Genomic DNA, 12850 nt, shown 5'->3' on the forward strand with positions numbered 1-12850 from the left:
GCTATCGATCTCGCCTTTTTGCACTCGTGGCTCGAAAAAATACTACACGTCGGATTACGGATTTTATCGCTCAATATAAGAGATAGTATAACTAGTGAGCATTCCAAAGACAAAAGAAATTCTTATCGCGCCTATAAATAATTACACGATTGAATCATTGTTCCCTTTCTTAAAAATCGCGAGCTGCACTTATAACGCGATCGAAAAATAGCTCGCTCTCGCAAGAGAAACTGATTCATCTCGCGCGCGAGCTTTGAATTATAACCGATCGCGCTCATACGTGTGCACATATATTTATCCTGGAAATTCTCAAGGTGCGAACGGACGTGGACGTGTGCTCGCGGCCGTCGTCGTTCTATTTGCGGCTGCAGCCGTCCGAGAAGGGGGCAACGCTCGTGAGCAATGCTATTTAGAAAAGCTCCCGCGAGAGAGATAGAACCGCCGCATAGCACATACGGCGAGGCTCAGGTGCACTTCTGCCTCGATGTCTCCATCGATGCGCAGAGATTTTCACTGATGCTGCAATCGGCGAAAAAATTCATTACATTTCATACGATTACACGCATCGGTATTAGACTAACAAATATAATCATATCCATCTCGGTATAATCTCCGCGCTCACAATGCACAATCGCTCGCCGAAGCTGTTTGCATTCCTCCTTTTTCACGCGCCTATGCGAGAGCAAGCTAAGTGCATCGCGCGCACACCCCTCCACGCAGTGTCACCTTGCCAATCAAAGTGCGCGCGCGCTTCTATATATATCCCTAAGCGATTGCGCAGGCATAGCGCTCACAGCAAGAGAGAGAGGGATTGAAAATAGCGAGTCGTTCGCGCGCGATTAATTGTAGTAACGGTTGTGCTTGGCGCAAGCGCATTATTGACTGCAAATAATGTCACGACGAGGCTGCGCGAGCTGACGAGGTGCAACGCCCGCGAAGCGTACACACACACACACATTTGTGCGCGCGTGTATAGAATAGACGTAGAGTCGAGTGACTCGCGCGCCGCGACCACCAACTAGCTCAAGGAGAAAAGTGCATTGGCTTCTAGCCGCGAGCTATATAGCGCCGCGCGCTGAGTTTCCACGAGCTGCGCTTGTCATTTATAGCCTCCGGCGCTGCTGCTGCTGCTGCAGTACGACGACCGCGACGATAACAGCCTTTTTCTTCGCTGCAGCTCTCTCTCTCTCTCTCTCTCTCTCTCTCTCGGCTCTTTTTATTTTATCAGCCACGTGTGTCGCGCGGCGCAAGTCGAGGAGCGGATTCTCCGAGATGAAGTTGGTTAATCGTCGGACTAGCAACACCTTAATGTCCGCGCGTTAAACGATAATCGGAAGGCGCTCGGACGCGAGAAGCTCATGCTGTGCTATATAATAGCCGTATCAGCTGCGAGCAGCTCTCTCGATATCTGCATAATACGAGCGAGAACATATAACAGGGCGACGCATCGGATTACGATCTCCGATTTACGATTAGCATCGCGTGCTGCGTCGATCGGCCAATCGGCTCCTCGCTCTCTCGATTAATTCTCGCGCAGCCGCCCTTTACGAGCGACCCTTACTCGCGCCGTCGGTGTATTCTATAATGCGGGTGTCCTGTACGACGGCGGCTGGACCCCGCTTGATGGGGGAGATCTCGCATGCTGATGAAATAGGGTTTTTAATTTTAAAACACGAGCCGACAACTTGGTGTAATATAAGGTATCGATTCGAGAGCCCCTGCACGACGTTGGCCGAACACACGCTCGCGACAGCGCTCTCTCAGCGTTCAAGGCGTGGTCGGCCGTCGTGTCTTTCCTCTCCTTACACTCGCGCTCTTCCGACGACGAACAAGCGGCGAATTCATTCGGGATCAGAGCGAGCCGATCAAATAAAAAGTAGTCGCTGCTCTTTTTCCAATACGTATGCCCACGCGGAGCTTTGTCCTCAAAGGGACAAATCAGCGGAGGAGGCCTTGATGTATCTCTCTCTCCCTCGATGGGCAGCTCTTGGCCAGCGCATATGCGAATTTTAATGGAAGGGAGATTACACGGCCGGCTGGATTTTTTAATTCCTCTCTCGTCCCCGCTGTAAACGCATACGTATGTGCTCGCGCGTGTGTGTGCTCAGCGGCTAGCATTTGGAGAGTATCCAAGCAACGCGAGGAGGGTCGCGCTCGACTTTCCCTCCGGGCGCCACTTCAAAAGCCCGCGCGCTTGCGCACATTGTCTCCCGTAGGAGCGCTGCACGAGGGAGGCGCAGCAATGTTATATATTTTATCGGGCGCGCACGCATGAAAGCAACGGCAGCTCGGCCAGCCGGAAAGTCGGAATATGCTCTATGTATTTCGCCTCGCGTCTCTTTCTCTGCTCTTCCGGCAGCGACGCCGGAGAACGTTATCTCCCGACGACGCCGTCCATCCTTCTCTCTCACTCTCTCCCGGCTGTATTTCATTTGAATTTATACGAAGCGGCCGCCGATGCAGCTTCCGATGCGCGCTGAATGGACGCGAAAAAATTGCACGGATCGACGGCCGCCAGTCGAAGAATCGGATGCGTTTATTTGTGCACTTGCGCGAGCTTTGATATGGCGCGCGGATATTATTTTCGTATGCGAGCTTCCAGCCTGTATACCGTCGGCGGTATTTTCATGTGAAATAGTCCACTCGAGCTGCTGCTGCAGCGGCTGATAGCGCGATACTGCGTTTTTTTCTCGAGGTTTAAAAGGAAGCTAAAAAAGTCGGAAATCGGTTTTCTAAAGTCAAGCGTTGGGAATATTTTTCATGGAAATTTTCCAGTAGTTGGCGGGATAATAAACAAAGCTCGGCCTTCGCGCGTGAAATTTGTTCTGCATTCACGGCGACGTCTGGGCTCGAAGGCACTCGAGACATCTCGATGACCATTGGACTTTTCAAGGACCGCCTCGGAGTCGAAGCAGCGCGTCTTTGTGACGAGAAAAAATGTTAAATATTTACACGCTTCGACTATTTGTAATAGAAACTCGCACATTCCAACGTTTTCCACGAGAAAAATTAACGACGGACTGTGCAAACGTTCAGGGATTACAACGACGAACCTGCGTTTGCTTTTTAGACAAATGGTCCTCAACAACGGCCGCAGCAAAAACACGACTCTACATCGCGCCGCTATTTTTCCTCTCAAACCCTGCGCGTGGCTCGGATGCATCAGAAAGCGGCGTCCAAGCGAATTTTTTCACGGTCCATCGCAGTATATTATTCTCTTGCTCCCCTGCACGATATTCGCTCAGTTTTATTTATTTTCCCAATATAATCGAAACACGCGGGAAAAAAAGATAGACTCGACGGCAGACGTGTACGACCCCCCAAACAGTTTTGTTACACGCACTCGATCGGCGCATTAGAATTTTAAATGGCTGCCGCGCTATCTTGTATACGCCACTGCGGCGTAAATCATTCCTCCATCGTTTTTCACGTTCCGCATTTTCCTCCCATCTCGCTCCCATACAAACCCGCCTCCGTTTCCCCTCCCCCCCGTGGCGCGTCCCTCGCCGACTCCTTTTCCTTCTCGCACTTTTCCCGGGCTTTCCCTTCCCCTATCCCATGGAGAACCCTCGCTCGCTCCCCTCCTCCCTTCTTTGTTCGAGCCTGCGACGGCGACGGCGAAGGAAGAGCTCTGGCCATCCCCATGCGTCATTCTCTGTCCCACTGACCCGCTCATTCCTCCAATCGACGCCCGCCTCGGCGCCCAAAGGAGGGGACAGGCTCTTTCGCTCAGCACACCCCATGACACCGAAGGAAGAGACCTTCGCTCCGTCCCCTTGGATATGGGAACCCTCGGAGATTTTTTCCTCGTGCCGCTCGGGGGTGGAACCGAAAGCGAGGAGCAGCTCTCGCATAGGAGCAGACCGACGAATTGCCAGTTAGCGACTTTTAGCGAAGAGTGAGCCACTGCGCGACAGGCTTTCTCTCCTCGCTCCTTGTGGAGTGTAGGTACAGAGCCTGTCGAAGCTTTTACGTTAAATAACCACTGGAGAGGAGGATTTAGTCTGACGTCGGACTGAAGGGGACCGCCGTCGAAGGAGCTCGGGCAAATGGACCGGGCTTTATTGCCTCTAGTCTAGCCTCTCTTTCTCTCTTGATGAACACAACTTTAACTCCGATCGCGCGCAGTGACGACGTTTTTGCTTGAACAACCAAACTACTCGTCGGAGCGCAGCGGGATGTGCTTCGCGTGTAGGGAGATTCGGCCGACTACCGCTCAATTATCGCCCGATTAAACGGAGATCAACTCGTTCGCGTAAACCGGCTCGCAGCCCGTAAGTTTCTCTCTCGGCGTGCCACGGCCAGATAGAGCTGGCAAATACAAACTCGCTCGAGAGCTCGCCGAAGAGAAACAACTCGTTAGTGACTAATTAGCGGCGCTATCGGCCCCCTCCTTTGATGAAAAGTTTAATCAATGCGCGCAATCCGCCAGTAGTCGAGGAAACTCTCGAGCCTCCGCTCGTTAGAAATCTCCTCGGATCCGACGCGGCTGAATCTGCATCGTTAGGCGTGTTTTCGGAGAGTTGCGAGGAGTCTTTCAAACTTTCTCGGAATGCGAAGAACGTCGAGCAGTCGCTCTCGAGAATCGATAAAGCTAGCCGTCATCGCGCGCAATTATTCCACGCACTCTCGAGGAGGTGCTAGCCCGCGCGTCAATCAGCCCGAGACAATCGCGGGGGGCGCAAGTTGCGGAGAACAGAAGGAGACCCTGATTATTCTCGAGGCCAATCTCGGTCCAGCTCTCGGGCTTAATGAAGCGACTATCCCATGTGGTCCCCCGCCGATCGTATACACGCTCGTCGCCGAGGGTCCGCGAGATAATTGCTCGGGATAGTGGAAAAAAATTGCGGACTTGATGCATATTAACAATAATTTATCCTGCTAACTCGCTTCGCTTAATATTTTTACCGTCGAAACTTTCGCGGCTAACTCGCTCGCATTGTCTGGCTCGCGGACCACCCAGCAGCTAGCGAATCCGGAAATCCCCGGCAACTTTGTAATTCGCCCGAGGATCCGGCGCTTCAATATTTGGCCGCCGGGTAATGTAATCCCCCGGCTCGCTCTTGCGCGCCAAAAACTTGCCAGCGCGAGGATTATATACGCGCCGGGGCTTCGCGCGTACCGGCTCTTCTTTCGAGCTTCCGCGCAGCTCTAACTCGCCGCGACGCGACTCTGCTTACTTTCACTTTTCTGCAGCGGTCGGCAGCTCGGCTTGTACTATTATAACCGCGAAAAATTCAAATATTTGACGGAGGAAGCGTCGCGCAGTTTATGTTTATACACGAATGAGCAAATCCGCAGATCTGATTATCGCACACTTGCGGACAAGAAAATAACGCCGACTTCAAGCATCGCTCGAAAAATCCCCAAACTTTAAAGCTCCCACAGTGACGCACCCCATGATACGTATATACGGCATGTGGGTCGTAGCCTTGGCGCGTTGCCGGGGCTGGAATTTCGATTCATTTCCCTACATAATGCGCAGCTATCCGCTGCTGCAGGCCGTGGGTGCAGTGCGCGGAGCAGAGGGAGCGAGAGGCTCTCGGGTTTCATTTTCGAGCTTAGCGTACGTACGTGAGCGCACGAGCGAGACTGTGTGTGGACACGTGCGCTGGGCGTTTTGCGCTCCCCCTCGACTCTACACTATATACTGCCAACGCCTCGCGAAGCTGAAAGCGAAAGCGGCGATGCTGTGCATTACACGCACGACGTATGGGGTCCTTCGGTTTTCTGCTGCGTAGTGCCTCATGGCGTTTGTTCAATTGGGAACCAACATGGCAGCTATTGCGTTGACTCATGCAATTTATGTCGGCGGGAAAATAAATTCGCTTTCAAAATGTCGTTCAAAATCCTCCGATTCCTTGCGCGCAGTTTTGCGGACAGCGGACAAATCCTTTGCGAGTCTCGCAAGCGAAATAAACAGTAAATTCCGATTATCCAGTAGTTACGGGAATGACGCGTTTGCGCCATTGATGGGGGACGAGAGTCCCTTTTCGGGCTTTCCCCACTGCGAAAACACGTACGCATCAGCCCTTTCGCGAATCGCGCGCCCCCGCGTGTACCTCTCGGATCGCTTGGCGCTATAGGGTAAGCGCTTCTCGCGTTGCCCGGTACACACTACTGTGTGTCTGCTATATACGTAACTATACGTTCTCGCGGGTTTTCCCCCCTCGTCGTGCGCCGCGAAACGGAGTTTGCGAATACGTATAAATGCGCGGCGCAACGTTGCCGAATCGCGTGCGTATGTGCTCGTTATACAGCCCCGTAGCTGGGCGCATGAAAAATGCATAATGCCGAGTGCGTTTTTGCTTGTACGGCGGCTCGCGTAAAACTTTTTTGGAAACATTGTGTTTGCACAATATGTTTTATTTGACTAAAAAAATCGTATACGAGCGCATAGGGGCTTACTTTTACCGACCCGCTCGGTTCTGAGCTAATTAATACCCCGAATATCATTCGGAGTCGGCATATGCGCTCTGCTCGAAACCGGCGAATTCCGCACAATGAGAGAGACGAGAGAGAGAAATTTTCTCCAGCGCAAAACCGCCGCGCGATGATAATAAAAAGCCGGCATCAGCCGCGGGTTATATCCGTAACACGCAGTCTACCCTCTCGCGTGAGCGTAATAACGCGGAGCGAGTGTATGCATAGCTCCGGCGGGACGTAATAAGTCGGGGATGTTGCAAACACTCGGTTGGCCGACCTTGGAAATTGGAACTCGCTAGCTCTCGCCCGGGAAATCCTGGCAAATTTTAACGAGCTTTCTCTGCAGCAGAGTCCTGGGGAGACGGAGTTGCTTTCCACTGTGTGCAGCTTGTATGTATAGAGCGATAATCCTAGGGCCGAGAGGCGATATGATAATGCGTCGAATGGTAAATACAGCAGAGTCGACTCGCATCGGAGCTATGAATATTCAATTAAAGCCAGCCAGAGTCGCAAGTGGGATACAGAGTAGCTCCTGCGCGCGAGGGGATTATGTATATGATTCGCTTTTTTTTATCTCGACTCGGGACTTTCTCGCTCTGCAGCCCGCTCGGGGACTGATCTGATCGACAGTGACGAAGTTTCCGTCCCGTATTCGGTAAGTGCGATGATTATATGGAGAGAATGTTCTTTGTTGTCGAGGGACTTTACATTATTTCTTGAACTATATGCGTCTGGTATTCCATAAGGAGCTTTACATAAGATACTTTGACTATTTCTCTTCGAATTGTTATACATTTTTATTTTTATTGTTTTTCTTTTTTTTTACAGACGTTGAATGAGATCATGACGTTAAGAGGCAACCAATCCGATGCATGACGCAGGGAGCGCCGGCCTTACCGGCGAGGAGCTGATCCCTGAAACACGGGACTTCTCCGGGGAGGTTGCTCCGGGAAGCGGACCCGATGCCCTCTCTCGGGGGCAGAGAGTGTCGGCTTAACCGACACGGTGCGCGAGTGAAAGACGTCCTCACCGGAGATGCTTCTCGGGCGTCGATTACAGATATGTGTATAACAATATTCAAGCAGCACAGCAAAGTATACAAACAAAGAGTTTACACAACACTGAACGAAACTATTATATTCCGATCGACACACGGCACAACAGAACTTTCAAATGTAAGTACCCTTTTCCTCACATGTATGCGTATACAGTTACTTTTTAAGTTTCCTCGATATGCGCGTGTACCAAGGCGACTTTGTTCGTTCTGTACCCTATCAGAAAAACTTTCATGGACTCCACCTCCGCGCTGTGATAAATAATCGCGTGACTCTCTGCAACAATGTCGCAGCCCGCTCTGGCGAACAACGGCAGCAGCAAACGTCATCGAGCACAAAGGCCCCTCGTTTTTTTTATCGCTGTTTTCGCGTCATCGCCGCTCGCAGTGATGTATAGGCTTACACATGCAGCTAAGCACTAGAGCTGCGACTTACGTACAGCGCGAAAGGGAAATGCATCGCGGGCCAAATGGTCGACAGCTGGCGCAAAAAGTTTCCATCGAAGCTCTCCATTGAGCGCAATTTATAAGCGCCCTTGCTGCCGCGCCGTTGTCCCTTCCGCGCACAAGTGGTTCGTTAGTCAGTCCATTTTAACCCGGAGAATTTTTCGTGTCATCGAAGCTTTCGCGCGCCGGGCTGCCTCAAATTGATCGGAAACTCGAGTTCGAGTGCCTGCAGTGGGGGGAAGTACATAACTTTTGCGCGCCCGGATATGCAGATCTAAAAGCTTTCGACACTTTTTCCACGCGTCACTTTCACCAATAAGGCCGAATACAAAAGCGTATGATATACGTCGCACACATGCCTCAAGCGCAGGTGTCGCATTATCTGCACAAAATTACGCCCTCCCGCGCAATCATGTCGCACGAGGACCCGCGTCAAAGAACAACTCCGCCTGAAGGGCGGAGCCCGGTGAAGGAATATCGTAAAACCGTAATCTGGCCATTGTACGCGCCCGCGAGCTGTGCGTTCTATGGGTCATATATATTTCGGCATTGCGCGAACTATTCCCGGCCGATGTTTATGTATATAGACTTGGGATCGCTGAAGGGGAGCACCCGCGCGCGCGAGAGAGAGAGAGACGGAGCCTGGTTATCCCGATGTCCGGGCGGAATGCGATAAGGCCGTGGAGTTAGGCTAGACGAGGCACCAAGGGTTATGATTATATGCTGAGATTCCTAAGCCGTTTTACAGGGGGAGTCGCATCAGCGATCGTAATACTCGAATAATGCTGCATCGCAGTTCTTTACGCAGTCAGCCGCTCGGATTTTCTCGACAATGTTTGCAGCGCCTCAATTGAGCAAAATTCGATATTACATCTTTATATCGTATATCGTGCGAGTCCACACCCTATACTTCGCGTAACTGGAGTGTATATTTTTCTTCGATATGAATAGCATGACGCATATCGAACGGAATATTGTATGTGAAGGGTGGGCCCTGCTTCCGGACAAAAATCCCGAGATTGATCAGCTCGAATTACGAGTTAAGGGTTGACAACGCGTGTACACGCGGGGGCTGCGACATTGTTGACATTGTCAGCAATATCGGCGGCAAAACTAACCACCTCCCCGTGCCTAATCGTATCACGATAACGTAAGAACGAAAATCCCCTCCGGCGCAACGGACCCGCAAAGACAAATATTGGTATCGCTACTTTGGCACATAGAGCAATTTTTTTCATCCTCAGGTAAGTCATTCGCTGTTTACGCAGCGAGTTTCAATGACCGCAGCCGATGTTTTCGTTCAATTTATTTGTGTATTGTTTTAAGCTAATGAAACTCCGCGGCAACGGCCGGGAACACACCCCTGCGCTGCAAAACCAATATTATACGAACCGCATCGCTAATCTATATTGGCGCGTCGAGACGACTCCAAATAATACCGGATCGATCCCCTTGCACGTCCCTGTATATTTTTCGCTGTCGCATGACACACAGACTTGATCGGCCCGCGGACAATCGTAAATGGCTTTCATGAAAGTCAAAGTTAGTTGACGTGCGTGTCCCCGCGCGGCTGAAAATCCGTCTGTACGCGCTGCGAATCGACCGATGCGGAATCAAATTTCCGGCCAACTCTCTCGCCCTTCTTTACTGAGCGATCCCGTTTATTTTTCGCGAATTTGATTGTGAGCCGTTCGCGGCCGCGTCTCGCCGCCTGGACAAACAAACGATAGCCCGCGTGAAATAATTAGGCGGCGCGCAAACATGCGCTTCTGTGGCTGTATGACATATCGAACGTCGCCCGTGCAAAAGTGCGCCGTTGCTGCAGCATTGTGCGAGCCCTCGTTTGATGCAGCAGCCAAACGATGCCAGTAACTGTGTAATTACGCCACTTTTGTCAATTAAGGCAATCGAGGGAAGAGAGCTGCGCTCGAAAACGCAGACCGCGCACTTTGAAACGTTGACTTTCGTTGGATCAAATCCTCGTGTCCTTCGCGTTTTTCGCAGTTTTGAGTCATCTTGAACTTGAGAAACTCGGCTGGCGTGCGTCTGCCTTGAAGAATTTAATTGGCTGCGTCACGCCCTTCTGGGGCCCTCATAAGTCAATTAACGTTCATTCCGTCAATTTTTGCCCGCAATGCGTATTAACTGGATATTATTCAGTCAGTTGACCGAATTCTCACGATTCCCGAAACGAGATGGCGCACAGATCCCGTCGCAGCACGAGCTAAGCCGCAAGTAATCGAGTAAGCAGTTAGTCAAGCCGTTCTCCCGCAATCTCTCCATCGACTGCACGCGCATATCGACGAAGCTATACGGCAATCCCGCGCACGATTGGCTTAGCCGTCGATTCGAGCTCTCTCGCTCTCTCTTGCGCGCGCCCTGCTCTCAAAGGACCCAGGAGTTTCGTAGTGTTTAATTAATTCGCGGTCTAATTTGTGCTCCTGTTTCGGGGAGAAAATCGGGGGAAATTCGCGAGAGAGATCAAAGGTTTCCCCGGCTACTGCCGCTTCCTTCCTAATACTACTCGCTGTACGGTTGCCCGCTTTCTTATGTTCTCATTTGGGATCGAGTCTCGGGTATAATCCGATGAAAGCGTTCGCATTACCGAGCGGTGTATAACCTTTTTTTCGCGAGGGGAGCTGCGTTATTAGGCTAAGGTGCTTCGGGAGAGAGAGAGAGAGAGAGAGAGAGAGAGAGAGAGAGAGAGAGACAGAGGGAAAGAGAGCAGCTCGTGGAAATTCTGGAAATCTCGAAGCTTTTGCAATGCAGATATCGCGGATCGAGCGATAAGTCGTGACGCAAATGATCTCGAATCGCGCATGCATACACGCGGAATACTTTTTTCCAATGCGAGAAAGCGCGCGAGATATCCCTGGCTTTTATTCGTCTGCCTTTTAATACCCCGCCGTGTTGGCATTTTATCTGATGGTCGTGATCGGAGAACTAGCGGTGTACGATGTATGGATTTCTCTCCAACGAGGCGTATAGTTCCATAACGCGCGGAAGCTCGAAATTCAAATTTTAACACCATCGCGCTTCCGCCGCCGTGAGTCAGCCGGGCCAAAGTCGAGCACCTGCCCCTGGAAGCACATACAGTAGCAGTAGGGGCTATCTCCGCTGGTCGATCGGCTTCCCCGAAAAATGACGTGATTAATGGCGCGCTAAGGCATCATTAAATCGCCGGTTGCGCTCCTAAGCGCGCGCACGTGTCGCTGCTGCACGAGTTGCCACGCGCGATTTCTTTTTTTCGCGTCTTTCTTCTATTCTCGCGTTCAGCGGCCTATACTCGATGCCACGTGCCACCGCCGCTTGTTTTTTTTCGAGATCAGCTGGATCTTTCATTGTGTGAAGCGTTGCGAAATTTCGGACTAACTTTCTTATTTCTTGTAGGGAATTCCCAACACGCGTACGTTTAATTATCGTCGTAATATAACGAGAGAGCGATTAATTCCAGAGTTGCGCGGGCCGATATTAAATTCTTAAAGGCAGGCGATGCGTCTTTGAGGACGCGCCGATTTATTCGCATTAGCTCGTGCCGTAATTTACAATTACTTAGCCTCAAAGCCCTCTCGAGGCTTTTCTCCCTCGAGCCCCGACTTCTCTGCACACGGCACTCGTTTCGCCGGTGAAAAATGCCGCCTGTATGTAAAACGAATTGTGCCACCCTCGTTTCATTACTTCTGCCGCTCTGCGCTCGAAGACAGAAGACTATACGGGAGAGGACTACGGGACCAGTGCTCGATCGAAAAAACTTTTGTTTGGCAATTCGTGCGAGCGAAAAAAATTATTCGCGATACCCGCGCGTCACACGCGTGCTCGAATTTACCCTCGGAACGCCACCTGCTCGCGGCGGCTCTTCAAAAATGATTAACCGTGCGCCGCTGCGATGAAAAATGAAGGTAGCTCTTTAGCGAGACAAAGCTGACGCATTAGCCATCTCTCTCTCGCGCGCTCGAGCGACATGTTCCGTGGACCTATCAAACTTCCATTAAGCGCTCGCTTATTTTTTCTCCCGCCGACCATCCGCGTTTTTTGCATATTCATCTGCGCGCCGAGCTCGTCAACTCGCCTAATTGAATGGACTTTCTCGGCGTAATTTCATTCGACGCGTCGTCGGATCAGTCGCGAAAGTCTCTCGATTTGCTCGAGCGAGGCGGCGGCTCTCGTCTGTATAATATTTATGAATTCCTGGAGCGACTCGAGGCAAGTATAAAAAGCTTACCGTCCGAAGCGGCGCAAACTTTTAATAACATGCGCGCACTCGTCGGCTCTGCGGATGAAAAATTGACTGTATATATATGCGGATCGCTTACGGTCGGAAAGTCCGGAGACGCCTGCAGATATTGGGAGCACGAGTTCCGCCGCCGCCGAGTTTACATTCATCGGGATTCGATCTTCCGAATCAGTGCTGCCGCTATCGGCGCTTCATTACCAAGTCGCCAGACGCAGCTTGGCCTGACACGAGCCATTTGTCGCAGGGGCCCGAGTAAAGCGAACGTCTATTAGCCGGATCCTGCACTCTTCGATTTCCGTCCGATAAGACTGCAGACTTTTCCTGTACCGATGCGCGGGAATATCGAGTGAGTGTGGCTGTTTTATCTTAACGTTCAGATTTTTCTCCGAAGATTAAACCAGCGACAATCTTATATCCAACCTACAGTCCGAATTCTTCTTCCCCTCGCGGAGCAAAAGCTTCGCCTCTCTCTCGGTATATCCGATTCATTTGGACGAGCGGCCGGGCACTCGGGTTAATGAAAACCGTGATTGAGCTGGAGCGGGAATCGATCGGCGCGCGAAGGGGCCGTTTCAGCTCTAATCACGCCAGTCGCTCGAGAGGGCGGTGCAGTGTGCGTGAGAGCACGCGCGGAAGAGAGAGAGAGAGAGAGAGAGAGAGAGGATTTTTCTGCTAATCCAATTATCCTG

General features: G+C 51.4%; 1 protein-coding gene across 4 annotated transcripts in view; it reads left to right on the forward strand.

The window, feature by feature from the left end:
• LOC100122071 (ras-related protein Rab-27A) overlaps positions 1–12850 on the forward strand; it is a 120437-nt gene that overhangs the window by 30850 nt on the left and 76737 nt on the right. For all 4 annotated transcript variants that reach the window (XM_031932417.1, XM_031932418.1, XM_031932416.1 and 1 more), the window contains one exon: positions 7255–7601. In XM_031932417.1, the coding sequence (XP_031788277.1) occupies positions 7389–7601 (213 nt within the window). In that variant the 5' untranslated portion in view covers positions 7255–7388. The remainder of the gene's footprint in view (positions 1–7254; positions 7602–12850) is intronic.

The sequence above is a fragment of the Nasonia vitripennis genome, chromosome 5 (assembly GCF_009193385.2).
Source record: "Nasonia vitripennis strain AsymCx chromosome 5, Nvit_psr_1.1, whole genome shotgun sequence".
Taxonomy (NCBI): domain Eukaryota; kingdom Metazoa; phylum Arthropoda; class Insecta; order Hymenoptera; family Pteromalidae; genus Nasonia; species Nasonia vitripennis.